We start from the raw sequence: 22,623 nt of genomic DNA, 5'->3' as shown, positions 1-22,623 counted from the left end.
TGTCATGATGCTAGTGCTCTTTGATCCACTTCAACATCTGCTCGTAAGCCGTGACTTGCGCATCCTTGATGTGGGCATCTGCATAGTCACCGACCACTGCGAAGCCTGCAATGCGAATCAGTATGCCAATGAAGCGTGTAGAGGCTCGAGATTGATGGGATGATATCACTTACCATGGGGCACGCCTGGATAGACCTGAACCTCATGCTCGACGCCTTCCTTGCTCAGGGTGTCCTCGCCTGCCTTTCTCACCTCATCTGGGAACATTGGGTCGTTCTCTACGCAAACCAAGCTCACGGGCACCTTTAGACCGAAAAAGTCGTCTGGACTGACCAGCGTGGCATGCGCAAGTGCGCCAGCTTTGATATACGGGCCCTTGGAATTTGTCTTCCCGGCCTCCTCATCTTCTGGCTTGGGGGCACCGCCCCAACCCGACTGGATCTGCTGACGCTCGGCAGCCAAGAGGAGGACATAGCGAGCACCAAAACAATAGCCGACAGCATAAACCCCGTTACCAGCAGCAACAGCGTCGGCAAACTCGGCCTTGGCCGCGTCAATAACCTTTTCGAGAATGGGAAGGACCTTTTCTTCGGTGTGGCGTGCAAGCCACATGTCAATCATGAAGCTCTTGGCCGTCTCGGCCGCCTTGAGTTTGATCATGTCCAGGAACGAGGAGCCCCCGCTGCCATCTTGGGTCTGGCCCTCGGCCGATGAGGATTCTTCAAAGGTTTTGGAGTTTGGGGCCGGATCTCCTTCGAACAAGTCCGGCATCACTACAATATAGCCCTCTGAAGCGAACCGGTCGGACTGGATCTGGTTGTTGATAGACTTGAGACCCGTGCCGCCCGTCAGGTGCAGCAGGAGCTTTGCGGGCGAGGTCGGGTAGGAGGCTGGCTTGGTAACGTAGACCTAATACTTGGCCATCAGTAAGAACTCACAGAGTCCTGCGCAATGCGCGAGGGTAGCAGAAGCCAGAAAGGGGAAAAAGCTCACATCGATGCCACCAAGCTTGCGGATTTCGCCTTGCGGCTTCTCACCTTGGGCTAATTTGGGTATCCAGTTAGTATATGGACTGACAATGTTTGAAAGATATTGCCTCTCGTTTGGCTTTGCTTGGAAGGAGGGCAGTTCTCACGAGTCGGTCGGTCGGAGGTACAGTGCTCGCCCATCGTGGGCCCCGACTGAGCGGGAGTGTCGCCAGCGATCACGGGTCCCTCCTCCTGGTCCTCATGCGCATCGTTCTCGGGTGCCTTGGTGGCTACTTGGGGATCGTCTGCGGGCATGGTGAAATTGGTAGGTATGCACAAGGTAGCGTATCCTCCGGTTCTGCAGTGAGGCACGCGGGTCAAGGACTATGAGGGGAATGATTTCCAAGAGTGATAGGTAGGTAAGAAAGCAAAAGATGGTGACAACTTTTGGTGGATTTGAAACGGTGAAGACAGCTAAGCTTGGCACTTGATGCAGTACCTCAATGTCTCGAGTGTTACGTGTGTGTTCTGGACTCTGGAGTTGTAACGTGGGGTAATGAGGGGCGCTAGGGGACCCTGGCTACATTACGTAGGTGCCCCTAGAAGCGCTGAGCTGCCACTAATCGAGACAGAGATCGCAAATGCTGCCATTTATCAGATATTACTACAGTACTCATCAGGTTCTGCCTTCTCGATAAGGAGCATCACCAAGATATGCCAAACGCAATAATGCTGAGATAGTAGAACAAAGACATGATAACACAAGCAAGACTACATATTCATGTCTTCAAATTACAGTGGCCGCTAAGGTATGCTCGGAAACAATCGTGGCTGTCAATATAAACTTTACAGTTTAAGATACATCATCTGCCTGGAAAGGGATACTCGCTTCAGAAATTACTCAGAAGCAGTCAAGGCAATATTACCAGGACAGTCTATGGCCACACATGCATATATCTACCTTGATGTACTGGGAACTGAGGTATACATCGATGCTTGAATGCCCACGGAGTATATGGATCTGCGAAAGTCGACTGTCATATTTGGAATATAGTCAAAAGGTCAACATAACCGTTGAAACTAATCAACCTAATAATCGCCGTACGCAACCAAACTCGAAAGTCGATGTCAGTTTTGGCGCTCTAGTCGCTGAAGTATAACCCTGAATGCAACCTGAATACACCATCAAATCCCCGCGCTAGTACGTGGTAACCCATCAAACATAGTGCACAACGGGTGGGTACTTTTAGGTCCTGCTGCCTGTCTGTGGCAGCTGCCGCGTAATAAAAAAAAACCACTTTAGCGTTTGGGGCCCGTCGCGTCAAGTCGCGTCTCGTCTTGTTCGCCCACACTCTTTCAACCTGATCCATCTCATCAAAGTCAACATCAGACCGAGTTGTTGTATTTGGTTCCCTTCCCGTTTTACTTGCTCGAACACCAGTGCGCGCATACTTGCATACGAGGTAACAAGACTCACTCAAGATGTCGGCCTCAGACGCGCGACGAGCAATCACCGAGGGCGCCTTGGAGTAAGTTCCCACCACCCCGCCATCCTCCATCCTCCATCCAGTCTGGCAAGCAGCATCGCTGACAGTTTGCCTTCTCAGTGCCATCTTCGCCGATCAAGCCATCGCAAACGAGAGATTCCCCGTTCCAGTCCTTCAATGTCTCCAGATCAAGCCTCTGGCCGCAGGTCCAGCAGGTGGCAACAGTGCCGAGCGATACCGAGTTGTTCTCAGTGATGTTAGCAAATATGTCCAGTGCATGCTGGCAACCCGTATGTCCCGCCGAGAGGTTCCCGCGAACGAGAGAAGCGAAACTGACCATTTTTCAAGAGGCCAACCACGTTATACATGATGAAACGCTTGTTCGGGGATGCATCGTGCGTATCAAGTCATACCAGGCCAACTCAGTCAAGGGCAAGAAGTAGGTCTGACCCTGGTTTTACCATGGCCATCATACTGACACTGTTGGACTAGTATCCTCATTATTCTGGACCTGGAGGTTGCTGAAGAGTTGGGCGTCCACGAAAAAATCGGCGACCCTAAAGCCAATGCCGTAACCTCTGAAACCACTGAAACCACAATTGGTGGAACTGGTTTTTACGGCAAGAAGTCTGAGTCTGTGAAGCCTGAGCCGTCTGCTCCGATAAAATCGGAGCCCATGTCTTCTCGCTTTGGTGGCGGCGGCCCAGCAAAGCAGTCCAGTGCTGTCTCTACCAAAATCATGCCTATTGAGGCTCTTTCTCCTTATGCCAATAAGTGGACTATCAAAGCTAGAGTATCTTCCAAGTCCGACGTCAGGACCTGGCATAAGAACACGGGCGAGGGGAAACTCTTCTCAGTCAATTTGCTCGATGAGTCTGGCGAGATCAAGGCAACTGGATTCAACGACCAAGTTGATCAATTCTTCGATCTCTTGCAAGAGGGCCAGGTTTACTATATCAGCAATCCTTGCCGAGTCCAAATGGCCAAGAAGCAATTCACAAACCTGCCCAACGACTACGAATTGACCTTTGAGCGAGACACCGTCATTGAGAAGGCTGAGGACCAATCCAGTGTCCCCCAGGTTCGTTTCGACTTTGTCACCATTGAAGAACTCCAGGGCATCGAAAAGGACACCACCATTGACGTCATTGGAATTCTGAAAGAGGTTGGCGAGACGTCGCAAATCACATCCAAGAGCACCAGCAAGAGTTACGAGAAGCGCGAGCTCACTATTGTCGATGACTCCAACTTCTCTGTCCGCCTGACAATCTGGGGCAAGACTGCCAATGAGTTCATGACACCGGTGGAGTCGGTAGTAGCATTCAAGGGAGTTAAGGTGTCAGATTTTGGAGGAAAATCTCTTTCTCTGCTGTCATCTGGTAAAGTAACAGTCGACCCCGACATCTCGGAAGCCCATAGGCTCAAGGGATGGTACGACTCACAGGGTCGCCACGGAGATTTCACCACACATCAACACAGCAACACCCTTGGCAATGCGACAAATCGTGAAAATCAGATGAAGACCATTCAACAGATCAAGGACGAAAACCTGGGCATGGACGACAAGGTTGAATACTTCTCGCTCAAGGCAACAGTGGTTTACATCAAGCAGGAGACTTTCTGCTACCCTGCATGCCCTAACGAGGGCTGTAACAAGAAAGTGGTTGATCAAGGTGACGGCTGGCGATGCGAGAAGTGCGATGCCACTCATCCACAACCGCAGTACCGCTACATTATGCAAATCAACGTCAACGATCATACCGGACAGCTCTGGCTCAGTTGCTTCGACGACACAGGCCGTCAAATTATGGACATGTCTGCTGACCACGCCATGAATCTCCGTGAGACAGATGAGGCTTCGCTCACGGCAGCATTCGATCGAGCAAACTGCACCAAATTTACATTCAGAGTCCGTGCCAAGATGGATACCTACGGAGAGGTTTCAAGGTTCGTTTTTCTTCTTCGTCCTAACATGCTCCTGAAGGTGTGGGCGGATTGAGCGCGAAAACTAATTATAATACAGAGTACGATACCAGGTCATGAGTGCTTCGCCCATCGATTATGCAGGTGAGGCGAGGGCCTTGGCGGATATGATTAAGCAGTTTGGCATCTAGGCCTGGAGGGCATATTCCCCCATTTTAATGACTTGCAAGAGAGGAATGTGGCCTTAATTTGACAGACTTGTACATGATGACGAGGGCTATAGTGATGAATGACAACGATTGGCAATGCCGAGTATAACATGAGCGGAGAACAAAATCAATAGTCATATCGAGTACAAGGCAAAACTTTCGGTTTACACATACTGTGACAGTTGAACTGAACAGACGTGATTTATAATGTTATGATGGCCATGTATTATTGCATTGGTAGACGCAGACTAATTCGAGAATCTTGCTATTTTGAAGCATGCTTGTCTAGAGAAACATGGACGAGTACCGGGGCAGGCGTGCCATGATCATGAAGCGTGACGCCGTCTACCTAGATGTTTCATTGGAATGGCATGTATTCGGAAAAGCCAATCTTGACTTTAAAATCGGAGTTTGATTTCAGATTGCTGCGTCTTTCGTGATGGGCAATGGGCTTTATACGTAAAATGCCTATCATTGTGATGAATACATAGACAATTTCCGCTGCTGCTCGTCACGAACCTGATTTATAATTCAAGCCAAGAACAGAGGATTAATGTTACTTGTGAATATTTTCTGTATTCATGTCAATTCATGGTCTCATGATTCTAGTCGTCTAGACCATCTACGGAGCTTTACGCTCCTGAACAATGCTTTATAGTTCACATGTCTAACACCATTATCGTGTCATGCTGTAGGGGGGCATCCTTGCCGCAAACAGCAATCGCCAAGTACGGTAAGAAGAAAGCATACCACTCAGGCCTCCTCGTCCGCATGCTGATCTCGGATTCTTGAGGTAACCGCCTTCGTTCACAAGTACTACAGGTCGTTCAATGTTGGGCCATCTCCCATGAGATCCTCCTCGTCAAAGTTCTGGAGCATGTCCATCGCGGTGTCTCCTTCCTTATCCTGTCCACCCTTTTGGCGATCCCTAGAGAGTTGCTTAATATACTCTTTGCTGGTACCCAAGCGCTCATTGGTGGCCTTGAAAATGGGGTTTAGAGCATCGAGTCGTAAGGCAGTGTCAGCAAGCTCCCTAGCAAGCTGGTCTTCAGACAGAGCAGCGGTTGCCGGCAAAAACGTCAAATAGGCGGTGCCATCATCATTTTTCTCAATAACACCCTTCAGCATACCCGATATAATCATATTCTGGATGAGAGCTTCGACATCTTCATCGGTTGCCAAGATCTGGCCAGTTTGTGCGCTTTTAGTGAATTGGCGAATCTCGCGGACAGAAATCTTGGTGTAGATTTGTTGGAGATTCTTGATCTGCCATTCTTGGTATGCTGATAATACCTCACGCACCAGGCCGGTGTTACCATCAGCTAGCCACTCCTCCGTGCTGGCGTTTGATTTTTCCTTCAGCTCGGCTGCATTCTCTGTCTCGAAGACAGTGGCCAGCTCTTTATATAATTTTCCGAGTACACTATAGGCCTTGGTCGCAGCTGATCCAACAGAGATGGGCAGTGGGATCAAGCGACCGTGGCACAAGAGACTCACGAGAATCCACTTTTTGTAAGCATCAGTCATAATTTTGCTTACGCCATGATCTCGTGTTGGGTAGGTAATGACTCTCTCGAGCGCATTGAGTGCCTTGGGCCAGTCGCGACGTGAGCAATAAGCCATGCCACGGAGCAAGTCATACTCCAGGAGTGAGGGCGTCTTTAGAGCGGTCGAGAAGCCCTGGCTCTCGGTAACGAATGTCGCTGGAGACAACGAGGGGTCGGCCAAATACTTGGGCTTCTGGTGGTTGCCCATACCCGGATAGAATACGATGCTCTTGTCTATGACGCTGAGTGAGGGTTCGATGTTGTCAGTATTGTAGGCAAGTTTGATGAGATTGATGTGGTGTGAGGTCAGCATGCTGCCGGTCGGATCGATTCGCAGGATGGCGGTTGCTAGCACATTAACTGCCACGGAGGGCTATCAAACGAGTCAGCACAAGAACAGTAACGAATCTGGCAAGTCTTTGACGCACAGGCAAGGCTTGACCACTAGCAACAAGGGCAAGAAGTTGCGACATGTTTGAAGCGGCATATCTGATTTGAATTGGATCAAACGAAAGCAGAAAAGTCACCAGCTTCTGGGATAATGAGGCCTTGTCGCCTTGTAGGCTGGGAAGGAACAAATCGTGAAGAATTGCCAAGTAAGATAGAGAGTGTGTCGCAGGGTCGAGCAGGTTCAATAGCTCGGGTCCATGCGATCGGAGTGGTTTTGAAGAGTCAGAAGTCAACTTGGTAAGTTGACCCAGGTGCTCGTTTACTGCTTTCTCGTAGGAGGCATAGTCGCCGACATGCTCGGACGAGAAGCCGAAGCAGAGCGCGGCAATCTTGTCCATGGCTTTATCGCATGCGGGCAGAGCGTTTCGGTGTGTACGGATAAGTGGTGGTTAGTTTGAAGTGCTTGATGCTGTGAAAGGCCAAATGTGGTGATGATTTGGCTGGGTGTTTGTTTTATGCTTGGTGATGACAATCAACTGTCAGCCTTGAGCTCGGGAAGCTCCAGCTTCAGGTTAGCAGCCTGATGGCAGCGGCGGGCAACAAGAGTGGAGTGCTGAGCACGTTGGATCGCGGGGGCGGGGCTGTTCCGTGCACAGTCGCGCGCAGCTGACGACCAACTGAGAGCTCTGCATCACCAGACTCCAGATTACATTACCTCCTTGCCTGCCTGCATGCAATGAAGTCCAACTCATTTCATGTAAGCGAAGTCACTCATTTCGATTCCGTGATATTGTTTCCTAATTACTTTGTATTGAAAAGCGATATACACTTTCCTTCTATCCATTACGGTCATCCTACTCATTTACGTCCAAAGAGCTTCATCAAGCAAACTAGGGCAGACAGGGCAACACATTGACAACCTCTCATTGACTCCATCTATCACTTGTCGATTCACTACCCAATTATCTCGCAAATTGTTGAAGATCACCACTATTGAGTTTACGCACTCACTCACCCGCGTAGTCATTGAAATCCCTCATGACTTTGGTCCGGCGTCGTGCAAAGGCATTGTGGATATATGCAATTATAATAGTATTCTTTGCATTTTGCCTGTTCCTGGCCAGGAGATTTTTACCAAATTCGTCCTTCTCAAACATACTATTTGGTTCCGTATCGCATGGAGGCTGTAAAATTATCACAAAAGGCAATTACGACAAGCTCATTCTAAAAGGCGTGGTCTTGACGCCCAAGGGCCCTCTTCAGGATGGCTATGTCTTGGTTGAGTCCGGCAAAGTCGCCGAGGTAGGCACTAGCTACAGCTCAGAAAGCCAAGATACACTAATCACAGTCGTGGACTGTGCGAATTCTGTCATATCTCCAGGGTTCATCAACCTCCACGAGCATCTTACCTACTCCATCGTCAGCCCCTTCAAAGATCTCGGCGAGAGGGTGTCGCATCGCCACGACTGGCGCGTTGGAGCGAGAAACAGAACCATTCGGGAAGCGCTCGTTGCAGAAGACATGATTGGAGACTCTATCAAATGGGGGGAACTCCGTCACCTCTTCTCAGGCACCACTTCTGTCGTTGGAGGCGGAATGGTGACCGGATTGGTGCGCAATCTGGACTTTGCTTCAGGTCTGGAGGCTGGGCTCCTTGACGCACCTAGTGTTTGGGACGTATTCCCGCTTGACGATGCCGACGGTATCCTCAGGAACAACGACTGTGACTATGGTCCCGAGGCTATTGATCGCCAAAGGGCAGAGAAATATCACAGATACTTGGCACATGTCGGAGAAGGCGTGGATGATGAGGCTGCCAACGAATTTCGATGCTTATCCGACGAGACTTATGACAGCTTGCCAATGCCTGGTGGCGGCGGCCTAAGTACTGATATAATTGCCCCAAACCTTGCCATGGTACATGCCTGTAAGTATATTCTGGTGTCACACCTGACCTCAACTCGAGGGTCCTGTGGCAAGAACTCTCAGGCTCAGATGCTGCAAGAGGATTCTTGCCTTACATATCACACGCTGTGAACCAAAATGGCTAATTCGAGAGTTCAAGTGGGATTGAGTGCTAGCGATTTTGACCTTGTTGCAAAAAGAGGAGCGCATATCATTTGGTCACCCCGTTCCAACATGTTTCTCTACGGGAAGACTCTCAATATTACATATCTGCTGGAAGCCGGGATCAACGTTGCCCTAGGAACTGACTGGCTTCCTTCGGGCTCTGCAACGATGAGTCGGGAGGCTCATTGTGCTGCCTTGGCTACTCAGCAACTCTACGGGCGCCATCTTGAAGCCAAAACAATATGGGAAATGATGACGATTAATGCTGCAAGAGCTGCAAGTTTTGAGCAGCACATCGGATCTCTGGAAGTAGGAAAACTTGCAGACATTGTCATTTTCACAGAAAGCACAGGAGATGTGTATAGTCAGGCCGTCTTTGGCTCGACGGAGAACATCGAGATGGTTCTGCGTGGCGGTCGGGTTCTCCTTGTAGGCGACAAGCTCGGTGGTCTAAGTTCGAGCCATTGCGAGCCCGTACAAATTGGCCGGTCTCGAAAAGCTATTTGTATCGCTGATGAACTCGGATTGAGCTATGCAGAATTCGCAGCCTCTCTCGCGGGATTCTATCCAGCAGCGCTTCCCAGCATACCACCGTATGAACCTTTGTGCGATGCCATAGTATCGTGAGAGCATACCACGGATTATTATATTCGGAATAACAGGAAACTATTAGCTAGGCAGTTACTACGGAATGCTGGCATATTTTGGGTATATATACTTGGTGATTGCCCTCGGTACACTCAAGCAGAATAGTTCATATGCTATGGATGAACACTCATGAACCTCTTGTTCATTAACAAAGTACGGCGTCTGAAGATGATCCAAAAGCTTTGGAGTGATAGAGCGTTCAAATGGTGTAGTATTGTGTCGCCGTACTAGGTAGATTCTCGAGGCATAAGCAGCGCACATTTACACAATCACGATCAAGGTCTAGGGCTCTTTGTCTTTATCACGTCTACAGTTCATCCTCAAAAGCTGAAAGTAGGACTTGAAGATTACGCTATGAAGTAAAGAAACGTTCTCGAGATTTGTCCAAGCTCTCGAGGGCAGACAGTGACCAAGTCTCATTATACAATATGACCTTGGAGCCGACAATGACGTTTTAACGATTGTTTCACATTTCAAAACCTTATAGGGTATCTGACAGCGGCATTTGATGCAGATCACGCCGATCTTGATATGATATCGACTGGCGTTCCTGGTCGGTCGGTCCACACCAGACGCCTCACCAGGCGCAGTAACAACACACACTCTTCTGATGCCCAGACGCTTTCCAGATTTAACCCACGACTCCAACAGGAAAATACTTCACAGTACCAAACGTGATTATTTCTTATCCGGGACTTTAGATACTGCCAAGATCAGAGCAATAGCGACGGCCGGCATATACGAAACAATGCATGACCCCCAAAGCCCCCCTCTGGATACTATTGGCAAGCAGGTATCCAGGGTAGCCACGCAAAACCAAGTTCCAACATGACTTTTATTTCTTCCGTCCAATCAACTCGGCCTGTAATGGCATGACATCATGCTATAAAAGTGGTCATCGTGGGAATTCCCTCTAGCAACCGGGCGTCACGAACCCTTGCGTCGATCCTGAGTCTAGTGGAGAGAAGTACTCCAGGAGGAATAGCTTGGTTCAACGGCGGTTTTTTTTTTCCCCATCCAGGATTCACGCTTGAGCGTTTAATCCATGATTATTACTTTTTTCTTCTTCTCTAACACCATGAGAGCGGAGCCCTCGAGTTGAGGAGGGATATCGCTAACTGGAGATACCAAGGTCGGGGCATGGCTCCTGGCTTTTGACACTATTGAGCGCCCCTTACATAACCGTCGAACAAGCCATGGTAATGAACGTCTAGACCACAATGATGATATACACACAGGAACCACAGGAACCTTGCCCTGATATACCGGCATCTACCTCGTTTGTCGTTTGAACATGACGTAACCCCCATGATGGTGCCTATACTCGCTCGTGAGCTCTCCGAGCCCTCCTATAGGTTCCCAACTCTCTCATGGCTTGTTTTCTCTTCCCACTTTTTTCTTCCCATGGCAGGAGGATCTTCCCTTGGGGGCTGGTCACCTTTCCGACGACCGACAGCCACTCGCCAGGTTTTCCGAATAACGACACATCGTTTCCCTTCTCAGAATTCCTTCCCCCCTTGCCTTACACATACATGAGCCACGCCGCCGACCATAAGGCAAAGTAGCAGTACCAGGTGGGGGGAGAGAAGGGAAGGGGGTCCTTGGGGTGTGTATAATCATCATCACTCACATACACACACCCCTTCCAAGACAGGAACAACAATGGGAGACTCCTCTCTCACGGTCTGGATCAACAAAGGACTGTACACTAGAGCCCGAAAGGCCCCCATAGGTTGATCCCCCATCCTCCCCCAGCGACGTAGATGGCGTCACTGTATGCAATATCGAAGATCACGTCTTTCCCCCGCCCTCTTTTCCACCCCCTGTCTATCTCCTTCACCGGCTCTGTCTGTCTTTCTGGGGGGAGGAAGCCGTTGAATATCCGAAACGCCAACAGGCGAACGGGGGGGAGTGGGGAGATGGAGCTGCTGGAAGATGATCTAGTTCGGTACGCCGTTGCACCAAGGGGGAGAGACCGGCGTCCCGAAGGAAGCCACTCCCTTCCGGCCCGTTTGGTTTGAGCGGAGTACAAGAGGGAAAACGGATCCTCCGACCCGAGTCAGTCGGGGGCCCGTCGACCTACCATAAGTCGCCCGGGCCCGTTTTGTTATTTTTCGAAACGTTGTGGGGTCTTTGAATGGATCCTCTAGCATGAAACGATGTTGCACAGCTTTTCTTCTTCTCCTCCTCCTCCTCCTCCTGCCTTCGAGACCCGAAGCAAGCCGGTCCGGGACTTGTGTGTGTACAGGGGGCGGAAAAATAATGTACGTAGAATACTAGCATTATATCCATCGCCGAGGACGGAGGCGAACTTGACTTGGGTCCTTTTTCTCTCTTCCCCCGTGGGGTAGACAGTCTCCAGTGAGCGCCCGTTGGTGTTTCTTCTGCGCCCGTTGTGAAGTAATGCAAACATGTCGTGCATAGTATATTCATAACTACACGGCAGTGAAAAGGCGATTCCCCGTTGATCATTTCCCATGGAGGCTCAAGTTTGAGTCTCTAGAAGAGTAATAAAGCACACCGCGTAGCCATCCCATGTTGAGGTTGGTGTTGGGGGATTATACTCCTCGTTGGTAGGAGGAATATCCCGTTCACAAGGATTCGGTATTCAGTCTAGATAGTATCGGGTAACTTGTGGGCTATCAGAAATCCTACATGGGTAGTATGCATTCAAGTATAGTCGTCATATTGATATTGTAGTCTCTAGTTCTGACCACTCGACTTGATGGGGCCTCGTGGTATATGAATAGTGTTTGGTCGTTTCTTGGTATACACGAATCGAGCTATGCTGATGGAATCCAATGCCTGGCCGTGAGGTCCCAAGTTTCATCAACGCGCCAGTTTGCGGCTCTTTCCTTTTTTTTTTTGATTCCAAGATCATATAGTCAGCCAAGTGGCGCCGAAGAAAAGCAATAGCCCGTACGACTATGCTTTGCCGAATTACCTCCTCCTCACCCTCCCGCAGTCATGTCATCTCCCGTCATGAACCACCGAGACCTCTCGTAAGCTGTGTCTCTCCCCTATATCATCACAATGGCCTCATCGTCGACACGCAGTTACGTTATCAATCACGCCACATTCATGAAAAGTCACACATGAGGCCTCCACTGTACGTACCATATTTCTTTTGCTCGTGCTGGGCAAAAATATTTCCACAGTTCGCCATCATTGACTAGTTGCGAGTATAATTGGGAAAAAAACATAAAAACACCCCATTATCAAAGAGGAGAAAAAAAGCCACGAGGAAATTATACAAACTCAAGTGGTACCCGGGTCACGCGATAATAATAATGAAAAAACAAGCCTCGTGATGACAAGATCGTGACGTGACATGATCTTTTTTTCCATGTTCCCATCATGTGTAAACATTATTGTCGCACGCGCCTGGCCTTTAGTTTCCCTTTTCTTACAAACACTACAAAACTTTCAATCTTTTCGAACCTTTGGTTCGCAATACCATGCTCTCCTTGAACGTGGCCCCCTACTTTGTTATTTGAGTTGCAGTCGTGCGACACACGAGATGAAAAGACAGTTTTGCAAGAATGATCACTTGATTACTCAGGGCTGCCCAGGCAGACAAGTCTAGCGAAAGAATAAAAAAAAAAAAGAGGCTGCGGCGTGTTCACTCCGCAATAGACTCCAACCCCACGAAGTCAAAAAAGGCGCGTAGGGAGGGGACAAGAAGAAGAACTTCTGAACATATGAAACTCAAGTCTTTCATGTGGACATCAGGTGACACTCAAGCCATTCAAAGATGGTGACCTCCTTTAATTGTCTTTGCAGTATCCAAGTGCTCCGGCAAAGGAAATCTACTACTATATTGCACCTACACGAGAGAGAAAAAAAAAAGAAGAATACAGAAGATGTCATCGTTGTACACACTTTTGACCATCTCAGAGTTTCTTGAGCTTTCATCTTGATTTGCACTTGTCCTGTCTGTCCCTATGTCTCTCTCTCTCTCTATCTCTCCTTCACCTCGCGTGATCCCATCACGATTGCATCTACTTTTTGTTTTTATGGTCCATCACACCACCCCCGCCCATTTCAGCTTATCATTGAGTTGACTTGGCGCTGCAACCACCAAAGCGCCCCAGAAGAGCCAGTCGGAAAATAATACTGCTTTCAAGTATGACGACAGCTCTGTAGCCCCCAATGAGACATTTTAGAAAACTACGGTCTTTTCTTTGGTGAGGCGATGCTGCTGAACCTGAACAGACCCCGGACGAGCTGAGGTGAGGGCGAGGCGAAATGAGACAAGACCCCCGGGCGGGACGAGTGGGGGGAGGGAGGGGAGGGAGCCTTGCTGCCGTTTCCAGGTTGCAGACAGACCACGCGGAATGAAAATGCAAACAAATATTGGGGCCTGGGCATGGGCTTTTGTTATTCTGCATAAGTTATGTCATACTCTTCTTGACCAATTATGCGCCAGGCTTGTGCTCAGGTCCCGGCCGAGAGTGGGCCGGGATTTGCAAGAGATAACTGTAGTGTACAGAGAGAAGAAAGGGCAAGACGAGGAAGAGGACAGGGATGTGGTGACATGATTTCCGCGGAGGGGAATTTTTGGCACCCCACCCCTCCTCCCAGCCTCTGATCCTCTGATCAACCGCGCAATACCACCAACCATGTACACTACAGGCTACTGTGAACATAGTAGCTGTACATATGCGCCAGGACATCAAGGTTCGCAAAGCCCTCGCTGCTACCTGCTATGCTAATTAGTAGCCACTGCTACTATGCACTATACCCAACTGTGTACGGGGGGCGTCGGGGCATTGTTCTTCTTTGTTTTTGGCTCGAGTAGAGCAGAAGCCAATCGAAAATGGCAGCCAGTCAGCGAAGAGAGATTGGCAAGTCGCCTATTATTTTTCCTTGCCTCTCTCTGTTAGGGAAGTCTCTTTGCTTGCTTTTCCGAAAGCTAGGATGTGTCTTTCCGCCCTTTTCCCCCCATAGAGGGTACGGAAAGCTGCTGTACCCCCTCTTTTTCTCACAGTAAAAATATATTGGCCTGCTTACCGAAAGGCCAAGGAGCCAGGGAGGGAGGGGGGAAGTCTCTTCCACGGTAGGGAGGCAGGCCAATGCAGCGGAACGGAAAAGTCTATTCCCAGGCGACACACAAGACTTTGCACGCGGCGGACACCACGGCGGAAAGGAATGTGGGCGGGCAGTTGCGCGTGCTTCCGGTCCTCCGGCTTTCCTCCTCTCTCTCCCCTCTCAGCCCATGCTTTCTTTACATGCCTGCCAGCCGACCTGGAGCTGAATGCATCTGTTTTTTTTCTTGTTCTCGGTCTGCCCGCTGCAGTGCAGTCGCCTTCGCGCGCAAGGCTTTCGTCAGTTATACGTGTGTTTTTTTGCCTGCACAATTGATATTGCGACAACGTTGCCGACATACTCCCGGTCCAGCCATAATTAAACCATGGCCCGTTTTCCGCGAACCCGGAATTATTCATTCATACTTCTGTAGTGTTGCCTGTTTTGGTAATTAGTTGAAAGACTTCTTCTCCTTCTTGTTCCTCATTGAGTTATGCTGGCATGTGGTGGGTGTGAAAACAATCTCGTGGTCGTCTGCTACTAGCAGAAGTTACTGAGTGTATGTGAAGCGCTGAGGTCTGTGCTCTCTCTCTGCCCCCCTTCTCTCCTCCCTCTCTCTCATATCTCTGTACACCATGAAGGTGCGGAGTGAGAGGTCCGATTGCCATTATTTACCAGACCCCGTTCACCTAAAATTGCATTCGATCGTACATGTTTCCACTTTGACGTGGTGGATATCATAACAAAAGTGAGAGGGTGGGTGTGTGTGTGTGTGTGCACTAGAATAGTGTGTTGTTGTTTTTCTAAACAGTATGAGAAGGAAATATGCATGCCCAACAAGAAAAACGCATCTAGGCTGGTTTGCTATCTATCGCGATGCAGCAAGCCCAGATAGAGATGGATGTTGGGCCGTGCATTCGGCGGTGAATGAGCCAGCCAGCAAGCAGTCCCAGTGTATATCAATTAAGTCAGTACCCCCAATGTACCGGGAATCAGAGGGTACATGGCGGTCGGCATGGTGGGCGAAAAAAAGAAAAAGGAAAAAAGGAAAAAAGGAAAAAAAGAAGAAGACACTTATGCAGTCCTGGTCAAACTCTGGCTAACTCCACGTGGCGCAGTGAGTGATCCAAAGACAGAGGACAATCATAAGGGAAGAAGAAGCTGCATTTGCTTCTTTGGTCCTTCCCGAGGTGAGCAAGAACATGGTTGCAACCGATTCGCCACCACGTGAGAAAGTGTCGCATCAATCAATGATGCTGCTTGCTTCTTTCTTGGATGATAAACCTTTTGAGCAAGCTGCAGTTCTGGCGCCGTCCCGTGATTTGCTGGAGTCTGCCCCGGACTCTTACGTGATGCGTGATCGACATTTGCTAGACTGGCGCTAGAATGTCTCTAGAACTTTTCTGGAAGCATTCCGCATTCGGCACCTGGCGACCTGGAACAAACCAGCACGTTCCCAAGACCGCGAGCCAAACTCTATTCCCCTTCTCCTCCCCTCTAGTCGAGCAGCAGCAGCAGTAGCACGCACTCTGTACCATGTATACATAGTAATGAGAGCCATGCAGTCGTGGGAAAGCTGCAGCATCTGCATATCTACCTTACCTAAAGACATGTGCAGTCCCTCGCGCCCGCCGACACGCGTCCAGACATACACACACACACAAGTACAAGCATGCTTCGCTAAAGTCAAGACATGACACGCCATGGAACGGCATGGGGGTTGTTTGTTTTTTTTTTTTTATTGTTTTGCAGACCGCCATCTGACAACACAACCTCTACACAGTACTTTCATTAGGCCTTTGCACGATTGCATGAAGTGCATACCTCAGCAGGAAAAAAAAAAACTGGACTCGGCCGAGCTTGCTTTGGGCCTTAGTGCAGTATGTAGGTAACAGGTAGACAGGATAAGCCCACCGAAAGTCCCAGTTGGCGATGGTGTCTTTCCTGGTTGCACACCTGGGAGAGCTGGTCTGGAAAGAGATTCCACGGATAACCCAAAACGACAAGAAAAACAGGGAATGCTTCCTTGGCGGTTGTCAAGCAGTGTAGAAAGCTTTGAATGGCTTACTGGCTTGCTTGCTATCGGCTTCAGTTCGATTGTTTTCGTCGAATGAGCACCCGCGACGACTTCAACATTAAGGTTTGAACATGCGTCATAATGCAGCCACAATTTCCTGATGGAGACTCTGCGACGCATAGTGTGGGTTATACCCTAACGGTATTATAACCAGGTCTCGATGACACAAATACTATTGCCTTGCGTCCATCGACCCATGTTTTGGGAATTTTGTGATCCTCCGTATTAACAGTCAATATCGGCGATACAGGGGAGAATCCGGCCATGGACATACCGAGAACCCATGATACCAGCAACACGTAGATTTGATGGTGATTGCTCTCTGTCCTCTGTAGTGAGGGACAGATGAAGAGGGTTCGGAAAAGGTTCAAGCATCAGGGCATCATCAATCCACACCCGATGCTGTACGGTCACAAAACGTTGGCCGGTCGTTGCTGCTAAGCAATTAGTTTGTCTACTCCGGGAACCGAAGCGCTATCCACTTCGGCGCCGGTGTCACTGTAGCTTGACGCTGATTTCGAGGTTTCCCGTGCCCGTGTGTTTGTGCCTGGTGATTATCTCACGGGAAACTACCTGCCATGAGGCGGGTTGGCAGGCTCATTGGATGACAGCACACATAGTCCCACCTACTCCATCCTACCAAGGCAACGTTGATCGCGCGACCTGAGGCACAAGTGGGAACAAAACGGTTTTCTCACTTGTCGGCGCTCGATAAGCATGATTCGTCCTGGCCCTCAATTCAGCCCTCAATCAGATCCAGGAAAGCTACGCTGCAAGCGGGTTTGTACAATCTCTTGAGGCTGGGGCTTGCGAAGCGCCGAAGCCAAACCACCCGACGAGCCCGGCTGTCGCTATATTCCTAGGCAGTTGCGGAGCGTCATTTCGGAGAACAAGGATTTACAAAACCCCAATACCAGTCACAAGTAACATGACATCCTGAAGGATCGTGTTTCGGTGCTGCAGGCGATCTGGCGAAATGTGTATCGCATCAGCCTGAGCAAATACTGACCTGCCAGAGATCGACGAATCGTAAGCTTTAGGTTTCGCTACTATGCGACGGCGCTGCCAGACTGAGACATGCACCACAAGCTCTATCCCTCTATGACTTCTAGAATCCTTCTAGCGTTACATAAAGACCGTGTAAGTAGAGGGTTTAAGGTTTGTCGAAATGGGATCCCGTCGGAAGGCCTGAGCCGGTTGTCTGCCGAGTCCAACAAGTACGCGTCCCCGCCGACAATGAGAACGACGACAGGCGTCATTTTAGCGATTGCAACCAAGTACAAGAAGAAAGTGGCCATTGCTGGGCAACAACTCGCTTGGGGACATATAATGCCGCCAGTATCAAAGAGAGTAGCATCTCCATGTACTGGACCCATGGAGCTGACTTATTGGAGATTAGTAGAGATTATCAGATACCTTGTTAGATTGCAGAAGAACGAGACCAGGTTGGGAAGAACAATCTGCCAAAGAAGTGCGCAAAACTCGAATGCGAGACGGCAACAGACAGGGCTCTGGTCGGTAGTTGGTGCCAACACTGTCGGGACCTGCCCGACCCAAGCGGCTCGTTCCCGGCAGGGCGGCGGGATCTGCCCCGACTGCCCTTATGATGTTGCGTGCACGCAGCCGGTTCCGTGGGCGCTTAACTGTTTCACCTGGCTGCCCGTCACCCCGTCGGTAACGCAAGGCCCTTGTGTTGTTCCCCCTTCATCCTATGTAAGTTGTGAACCTTATCCATCGCTCGAAAGGTCCAATTTCCAATTGGTGAACGGGAAGCTCCCCCGGAAATCCATGCCCGGTTCGACATGAAAGTAGAGTTTCGATCCATTCGCTGACATCGAGATCCCGTGCCTTCTCGTGTCATTTTGTTTGCAGGCATCAAGGCTTCGTATAGGAGAGAAGCGAGCTTTACGCATGGTTGCTAAAAGGCGTATTGCCCTGGACGCAGGACTAAGGGGGGTTTGTTTGATTGATTGATTGATTGTACCGTGGTCCATGAATTGATGAGGGGGGGCCTTTGAGGGGGGGTCGCCCTGCCTGATGGTTGATCAACGCAATTACCATCGTGCCTGGGGCGTTAGTGTGCACCATGCGTTACACCCACCATACACAATGTTGCGGTACTATAATGGCCGCGATGGGCGGTGCTTGTGGCTTCCGCAGTGGCTTGGGAGGAGGGAGGGCACTAATAATTGTAGCGAGATGTGTTTGCTCCAACAGAGCTGCCGGCTGCTGGAATATCCATCCAATAGAGAGAGGGTATTCGCAGGAATTCCGCGATTCGCCGCTCTCAGGCACACACAAGGAAACCTGAGGGCCTGTATTCGCCACGACCACGTGCGCAACGTCGATGCTCGGACATGCAGCAGCAAATCTTTGTAGAAGATGATGGATGATTTGAGATGCTTGCGGGCTGCGCAAAAGCTGATTTGCCATTTCGAATGCAGGCCTAAGGTAGCAAAAAGGAGAGAAGCAGATAGAGGAGGGTGAGTGAGTAAGGTACGCAGGAGGCCGGCGAACTCTCTTTTTCTGCCATGGCTAGCAAGAGACGCACCACGCGCTGCGAGATGGCGGTCATCACATCTCTAACCCAGACAAAAAAGCCCTGTGTAGTACATAGATTGGCGAGCCGAATGCTGACGTCTGTGGATGTGTGAGGTGGTGTGTCGGTTTCATCCTCGTCCTCTCTACTGCGCACACACACACACACGCACACATACACACACCACCCTCTCTCTCTGTGGGTGATGGTTTAGACTGAAAGAACGTTAGGCTCTCTTTCTCTCTCTCTCTCTAAAGATGGAGTTGGAGGGGCAGTTGAGAAAACTGTCGGGACAGCACCTGGGCAGGGGAGGGGTGAACAGATTTCCATAAGTAACATTGCTCTGTACCCACCAAAGTGGTCAGTGCTCTCGGCGGGGGAAAGGCGCTTTTGATGTTCACACCTATGGGGTGGTGGGCGTGCTATTAGGTCTCTCCCTTCGCCCCTCCCCCCCCCCCCCCCCCCCTTGCCCCCAGTGCCCTTGCCCTTTCACCTCCGGGCCCCTGGGCTGTCAGCTAGTGCGAGGGTTCGGGCGGATCTGGCAGTGGGCTGCTAGCGCTCTGTAAGAGATTCTCAATGCGATGATTTTCAGATCTGCGGCGCTTGACAGGGGCCCTGGGCAACCGATCTAATATGGTAGTGGTGGTACCTGTTGTAGAGTGGCAGCCCTCTCTTTTTCTTTTGTTTTGCGATTACGCACTTATGTAAACTTGGCTGTAGGCTACGCTTCTGCCCAAGCAGCTAAGATGATAGACAGCACATCGTACATACGAGGAGCACTACTTGATGTATGTAAGTCCATGTGCGTAGTTGTCATCCAACGGGCCTAAGGGAAGTGATATGCAATGTATGGATGCCTTCTAGAAGGATCAACATACAACTAGACAAGTCTAGTTTGCGAAGTCATTACTCTTTGCTCTCTAGGCATGTATGTATGGGTGTGTGTGTGTGTGTGTGTGTGTCTATTATGTATGTTGTGTGTTTTTGCGGTTGTAGTTGCACCTGGACGAAAGAAATTTCTAGTTTCTACCACCTATGGCAAATTGAAATGTCGATCCACGAACCGAGATTTGTATACTCGTCCCCACTCGTCATTAATTGGCGCGCGCGCACGCAGAGATTGTACATAATCTACTAGCACATGTGTGCTTATCCTCTACAACAATCCCTGGCCATTGCGATCAAGTGAACATGAGTGCATTAAAAACCCATGAAAATGTCAAAGAAATGGTAGGATGAGAATGATCCAAGGTACGAAACGTGTGGCATGTCTTGAATCAGGCCGCAACGAAAGACGTGGCATGTAAGAAGAAGAGAATTATGCAGTAGCATGTAGATCGCCTCCTCATGAAGAGAAAAAACAGTCATATTTCAATGTCAATATGACGATACTTGCACGTTTTGCTGGGTATCAATGTTTTGTGTGTCATGGGCCAAAAATGTATGTCGATGGCTGCATGTGGAATTAGTGTGGCCGAGACGGCAGATATTGGTGTAGCATCGTCCATCCGCTATCGCACCGACATTACCCGTAGTTGAGTTGTAATCGACTATTTTCTCTCGTCTAGGTAAAAAATTATGATAATAGTAAATGATAACTAATAAAAAAAAAAAATCTCTTTGTCGGCAAGGCTGCGCGCTTCCGCTTACACCGTAACTCTTTCGTGAAGAATATCCTAATGTAGAAATCCTACGGGCGAGGCGGGGGGTTGAGGGAGCAAATACTCTTTCTCTTTGCGGTTGATTGGCGCAGGTCAGCAGCTAGCGGGAAAGGCAAACCAAGAGGTCGGTCCGTTGACTGATTGTTGCTTTTTCCCCCCTCTTTCCGCTCGGTTTCTGCAATAGAAGGGAACAAGAACAAAAGAACATTTCCCAATGCCGGCAGCATAATACACGTACACTACAGTGATGGGAAAAGAAGCAACTTATTGAGCATGTACCATGTCCATGTGTCCATGTAAGTCAAGCGAGCCGCACACAAAGGCAGGAAGAAGAAAAAAGCCTTCCGTGCGGGCCAAGCGGCGTCCCGTCAAATGAACCCAAATCTGCGACAAAGTTTCCCGAAATGGATCATCCCGTCAGGGACAGGTCTATGGTATTTGTGTAGTACCTAAATCCTTCGCTGCTGCTGCTCGCAAGACCAAGACCTATTTTCCTTTCCCCTTTACCAACTTTTACTCTCTTTTTAGTCTGATTCTTGTTGTTTTCTTTTCCTGAGAGGTCTTAGACAAATGCACATGCGGACGCGGACGTACAATGGGTTCTTCCGTGTTTTCGCGGGCGCATCTGGACCTATGCCATGAATTTTGCTTGTCCTCTTGAAAAAAAAAAAAGAAAAAAAAAAGAAAGCCCCGGGCCTAGAGGTCGGCCGCAAATACTTTTCGAGGTTCGTAGTCTTTTCGGTGATTTCGGGACCCCCAAATAGACGTGCACGCTTTGTCCCGGCCATTATCAATTTGCTCTGTCACCCCACGAACCGGCTTTTTCGCGGTATCGGAGTCCCGTAATTGGATGTACCAGGGGTGGGTGGCTTACTCTCAGTCTCTCTCTGTTCGGTGCAGTGGAAACTAGAATAGCAGGGTCCTCATGCAGGCTGAGAAGGAGGAAAAAAAAATTGCAATTCCTGCCCAGGCCTCCATGCATACCAAGGAGAATTCTGCTATTGTAGGGTTACATTCTTATGGCTGTCATGTCATACTCCCATGTCTAAATTTCCTCATGCGCAACCCAAAGTGCGGAACCAAATAAATCTCTGTTATTAGACACGAGATCGATCACCGCACGGCTGTTCTCAGATGCAAGATGTGACTGACCGTTTCTCAATGCGATACCGAAGAAGAAAGAGACTTCATGCTTTTGCTTTTCCCCCCCTCTTCCTCTTTGCGCATATTCCGTCTATCGCGCTTATAACCATTTTCTTCATGTTCAACCGTCCGTACTTGCACAGACCCGACCTAAAGCTCATAACAATTCATTCATTCATTCCCAACCACCAATTGACTAGATGCTGCAACATAGTTACCTCGAACCAACTAAGGTAGCTTTGGGCAATCCTTCGAGTATGATCAAGCCCCCGATTGTACAATGATGATGATACTAGCAAAGGGAAAAAAAACGCCTATCCCGCAAGCATGCAGACAGGCCTTTTCATGATCAATGCAGCAAGCAGTAAAATTAGGTACGTACCGAGCACTACTACATAGTATGTACTAAATACGGCTACCCATGCAACTACCACATAGTATTTCCAAGGGTAAGGCGGCGGGGGTCCGTCTTAGACAAAAGTGCGGAACCTCGAGACGCGCACGAAAATAGTGCCTAACCTAGATCAAGCTGGCGGCGTCTTTTTTTTCTTTCTCTTTCTTGTATGGTTGTTATTGTGATTGTGGGTTGTTGTTATTGTTGTTGTGCTGCTATTAAGTCATATCTGCCTACTACATGGACTGGTTACAGGCTTGTGTATGCACATACCTTACCTACATACACCTGGGCATTTTTAACAAATTGCCCTTGGCCCTAGTCTATAATATCTCTAGCACTATAGCGCGGTACTTCCCTTGCACCAAGAGACATTCATTACCTACATCTTCTTTTGCGATCCCTGGTTAGCGTTGATTGGCAGGGCTCTGGTTCTGTTCTGTCCGTCCTGCTCTCTCTTTTTCTCACTTTCGATCATGGGAAGAGGGGGACTGGACCCGGGGGGGGGGGGGGGGGAGGGGGGTGGAAGTAGCGACACC

The 22,623-nt window shown here is 49.4% G+C and overlaps 4 protein-coding genes across 4 annotated transcripts; 2 read left to right on the top strand and 2 right to left on the bottom strand.

The window, feature by feature from the left end:
• Window positions 1–10: 10 nt before the first annotated feature.
• Window positions 11–1,283, bottom strand: PFICI_13386 (uncharacterized protein; the record flags this gene model as incomplete). Its single annotated transcript, XM_007841967.1, has 4 exons — window positions 11–105; window positions 174–909; window positions 994–1,043; window positions 1,136–1,283. The coding sequence occupies 4 exons, from the start codon at window positions 1,281–1,283 to the stop codon at window positions 11–13; spliced, it is 1,029 nt and encodes a 342-aa protein (XP_007840158.1).
• A 1,167-nt stretch (window positions 1,284–2,450) lies between these two features.
• PFICI_13385 (uncharacterized protein) lies at window positions 2,451–4,569 on the top strand (the record flags this gene model as incomplete). The annotated part of the gene is made up of 5 exons (XM_007841966.1): window positions 2,451–2,497; window positions 2,576–2,745; window positions 2,804–2,894; window positions 2,948–4,402; window positions 4,479–4,569. 5 exons carry the CDS (start codon window positions 2,451–2,453, stop codon window positions 4,567–4,569), a joined length of 1,854 nt encoding a protein of 617 aa, XP_007840157.1.
• Window positions 4,570–5,403: 834 nt separating this feature from the next.
• On the bottom strand, window positions 5,404–6,922 carry PFICI_13384 (uncharacterized protein; the record flags this gene model as incomplete). Its single annotated transcript, XM_007841965.1, has 2 exons — window positions 5,404–6,507; window positions 6,563–6,922. 2 exons carry the CDS (start codon window positions 6,920–6,922, stop codon window positions 5,404–5,406), a joined length of 1,464 nt encoding a protein of 487 aa, XP_007840156.1.
• A 640-nt stretch (window positions 6,923–7,562) lies between these two features.
• Window positions 7,563–9,221, top strand: PFICI_13383 (uncharacterized protein; the record flags this gene model as incomplete). The annotated part of the gene is made up of 2 exons (XM_007841964.1): window positions 7,563–8,451; window positions 8,590–9,221. The coding sequence occupies 2 exons, from the start codon at window positions 7,563–7,565 to the stop codon at window positions 9,219–9,221; spliced, it is 1,521 nt and encodes a 506-aa protein (XP_007840155.1).
• Window positions 9,222–22,623: the final 13,402 nt, after the last annotated feature.

This window comes from Pestalotiopsis fici (genome assembly GCF_000516985.1).
Source record: "Pestalotiopsis fici W106-1 unplaced genomic scaffold PFICI_Scf_11, whole genome shotgun sequence".
Taxonomy (NCBI): domain Eukaryota; kingdom Fungi; phylum Ascomycota; class Sordariomycetes; order Amphisphaeriales; family Sporocadaceae; genus Pestalotiopsis; species Pestalotiopsis fici.
This window is presented reverse-complemented; position numbering and strand designations above follow the sequence as displayed.